Source organism: Mustela erminea, chromosome 1 (genome assembly GCF_009829155.1).
Source record: "Mustela erminea isolate mMusErm1 chromosome 1, mMusErm1.Pri, whole genome shotgun sequence".
Taxonomy (NCBI): domain Eukaryota; kingdom Metazoa; phylum Chordata; class Mammalia; order Carnivora; family Mustelidae; genus Mustela; species Mustela erminea.
Genome location: NC_045614.1, coordinates 6,532,224 through 6,536,034, shown reverse-complemented (window position 1 = coordinate 6,536,034; position 3,811 = coordinate 6,532,224). Strand labels below are relative to the sequence as shown.

General features: G+C 41.3%; 1 protein-coding gene across 1 annotated transcript; it reads left to right on the top strand.

Moving 5' to 3' along the window:
• Positions 1–379: 379 nt before the first annotated feature.
• Positions 380–1,321, top strand: LOC116600218 (olfactory receptor 24-like). The gene has a single exon (XM_032360341.1). The coding sequence runs from the start codon at positions 380–382 to the stop codon at positions 1,319–1,321; it is 942 nt and encodes a 313-aa protein (XP_032216232.1).
• Positions 1,322–3,811: the final 2,490 nt, after the last annotated feature.

Genomic DNA, 3,811 nt, shown 5'->3' with positions numbered 1-3,811 from the left:
TTACTTTATGAATTCAATGTTTTATTTAAATGTTTCCTACATATATTCCAATTTCTTAGTAACCATTGCTTCTTGGACAACATTTACTCTGTCAGGATTCAATTTAGTTTAGCATATTATTGAGTAATTCTTTCAGCAAAGATCCAGGCATGGTGTGCTCTCCTAATCTTTATCTGATAGGGGAGTGTTCAATCAAGGTCCTTCGAATTCAATCTTCAAACCTGTGTTGCTACAATTGTTAAAGCTGCAAGACATATATAAGCCAGTGTTGTAAATAGCACAGATAAGAAATTGGCTATAAACTCATCTAAACTTCCAGAATCATCTTCATAGTGCTCATATGACTTCCCCCTTTCAGTACTTCCGAGAAATCATACCCATGGAACCAAGGAATCAATCCAGCACGTATGAATTCATCCTCCTGGGACTTTCAGAAAACCCAGAGCAGGAGACTCTTCTTTTTGCTCTGTTCCTCTGCATGTATGTGGTCATGGCCATGGGAAACCTTTCAATCATCCTGGCTATCAGCTCAGACTCCCACCTCCACACCCCCATGTACTTCTTCTTAGCCAACCTGTCTTTGGTTGATTTTGGCCTGGCCACCAACACAGTCCCCCAGATGCTGGTGAATATCCAAACCAAAAGCAAGTCAATCTCCTATCCCTGCTGCCTGACCCAGATGTACTTTTTCCATTTCTTTGGCATTGTTGACAGTGTCTTAATTGCTGTGATGGCTTACGATAGGTTTGTGGCTATATGTCACCCCTTACACTACACCACCATCATGAGTCCACGTCTCTGTGGCCTGCTGGCTGGTGGCCCATGGGTATTTTCCTACTTTATCTCCCTCACTCATATCCTCTTGATGGTGCGCCTGGTTTTCTGTGGGAACAACAAGATTCCTCACTACTTCTGTGACCTCACCCCCCTTCTCAGGCTTTCTTGCACTGACACCTCTGTGAACAAGATCTTTGTACTCATCGTGGCTGGGATGGTGATAGCCACGCCTTTCATCTGCATCCTGGCCTCCTATGTTCGCATCATTGTGGCCATCATGAAGGTCCCCTCTGCAGGGGGCAGGAAGAAAGCCTTTTCCACCTGCAGCTCCCACCTCTCTGTGGTTGCTCTCCTTTATGGGACCACCATTGGGGTCTATTTGTGTCCTTCCTCTGTGCGCACAGCTGTGAAGGAGAAAGCCTCTGCTGTGATGTACACTGCGGTCACCCCCATGCTGAACCCCTTTATCTACAGCCTGAGGAACAGAGATCTGAAGGGCGCCCTGAAGAAGCTTGTCAGTAAAAAAATAATTTCATCTTCCTGACCGCAAGGACACTTGGACACTTCCAGGAAGTAGGATCTCAACATCTAGGATCTTGGGCAAAAGAATGGAATGGCATGGTTTGGGAGAGTAGCTACGTTGGATTTTGAGTTGAAGATGTTTAAAAGGAAGTCTCAAGATGGCTCTGTTACTACTTTCTCAATTACTTGGACAAGTAGGAGTCTTTTTGGGTATGTCCAGTGCTGTTTTCCCAGAAAGATCAGTCTAGCCCTATCAGATTGGATTTACCCTGGTTCAAAATCCAGTTAGCTCTCAAAAAATAGTTATTGAGTTTGTATTCTGGGCTTGCTGTGAGTGCTGGCCATGGAGTGGTAAGCAGGAGACACAAGGCCCCTATTGTGCAGAGTTTACAGTTGAATGTGGGAGAAGATACTGGACACTAATTATAATAGAATGACCTATGCACATGAAGGCAAGGATAGGACAGAGTAGGAACCCCATACAGAATGTGGAAGGGAGAATCTGGAATGGGGAATCTGGGAAGGTTTCCTGGGAGAGAGATGTTCCTAAACCTCCAAGGATAAGATGATGTTTTTCAGGCAAATAAGAGGAAAAGGGTATCAGAAAAAGAAAAAAAAAAACAATATGTGAAGGGGTCAGAGAACAAGAGAAAGAGAGAGAAGGATGTATTTTTGAAGTGAAAAATCCATTTATGGTGAATAACTTTGGGAATGCCAGGTCAAGAAAGACTTTGGGACCAACTCAAGTGTTTGGCTTTTTCCTGAGAACCAGACAGTTTATTGACTTCCAGGGATCAAAGTCAGGGAGCACATAGGTGAGTCATGTCTCCCTTGCCCTCACTCCTGTTCTGTCTTCTGGAGGAGCAAGATGGCATGAGCTAAATAAAAGTTGTACACAGCACAGGGGGGAAAATTCAGACCATGCATTAAGGAAATGAAGAACCTCTTGATATGTAAGTCTTCGTAGCCAGAGGGGAAAATACCAATCAGTTAAATCATGAATGTCAAAGCCAAAAGGAAGCCAAGGCATGTCTCAGTTGCCATATATGCCTGTAGAATGCCTTAAGTAGTAACACTGCTTACAACAGAAATGGGAGTTACTCATTATGAGCTTGTCTTATGCTACACACGGTACTATATTTCTTCTTTTTGTTTCATTTGGTCATTCTAAAGCCCCTATGGAGGCAATGCATTTCATTTATTTTATTGGATATTAGTTCTAATACTCATGGAGATTTACAACTGAAGTGAAATGAGTGGTGACTTAGCAGGGGCCAGAAAATCTCAAATGCTGGTAAGAAGCTGACATCATCTTAAGCAGAAAGGCTTTGAATATTTGCTTTTGGTACTTCCTTCCATGACAAATTAGAATTTCTCAGTTGAACAAACAGATATCCAGATCTGGTCCTGTTATAGGAACTATTAGTGAGAATATAGGTAGAAAATGTGAAAAAAATCCATTTAGTAGGGAATATTCTAATGGGTAAAATACAGAATTTAATAATTTTTGAGTTTACCCTCTGCAGATGGCAGGAAGAAAGCCTTGTCCATCTGCAGGTCCCACCTCTCTGTGGTTCCTCTCCTGAATGGGAACTCCCATTGGGTTCTATGTGTGTCCTCCTTCTGTCCAAAAGCTGTGAAAGAGAAAGCCTTGCCATGGAGCACCCATGCATCTGGTCATGTGCTTTTCCAAATAACCAAAAAGACAGGTAAAAGTTCATCCACAGACCTCTCCCTTCCCTCCATTCTCTTGCCACGTGCATGGAAGTAGTTACAGTTGTTGGCTGGAGCAGAGCTGGAATTTGCACACTTGGAAGATTATTACAACCTGGGACTCAGAATACTTGTGAATACTTCTCTCTCTGATATAGAAAGATAGGGCTTGAGCTAAAGCACTGCTTTTACCACCTCCTCCTCTTGGAATGAGAGATCTCAGGCCAGTAAAAATCTCTTAAGATTTTGTCAGCTGAACTATCTTCATCCTGTTCTGTGTTAAGAAATAAAGACCACAGATCCAGGAGAGACTTGTTCTATTAGTCCCTATAATACCATTTAATATCAAATTCCATCACTTGTTGGCTTTAACATATGCCTTATCCATTCATTCAACAACTATTTACCAAGTGCCTACTCCGTGATAATTATTTTGCTCTACATTAGGGGTAGAGCATTGAATAAGCAAGCATAATACCTTCCCTGTGTCTGCAAAGAGGTAGCAAGAGGGAATTTTGGGGATGTCCTGATCCTGATCTTAGGGCAATAATTTTTAAGGGCCAGATATTTTCAAATGGTGCTCTTCCCTTCAATAACCATGAATCTATACATGGGATAAAATTCTAAACATTATGTATCAAAGCCAAAACAAACACAATTATTTATTTATGTTAATTTTGGTTTTTATTTTTATATTTTTTAAATTTTTTTTGATACCCATGAATCTTTTAATACATATATACAGATAGTATTTTGTTTTAGCTTTGACAGTGATGAGAGAAATGATAAATATTCTAAC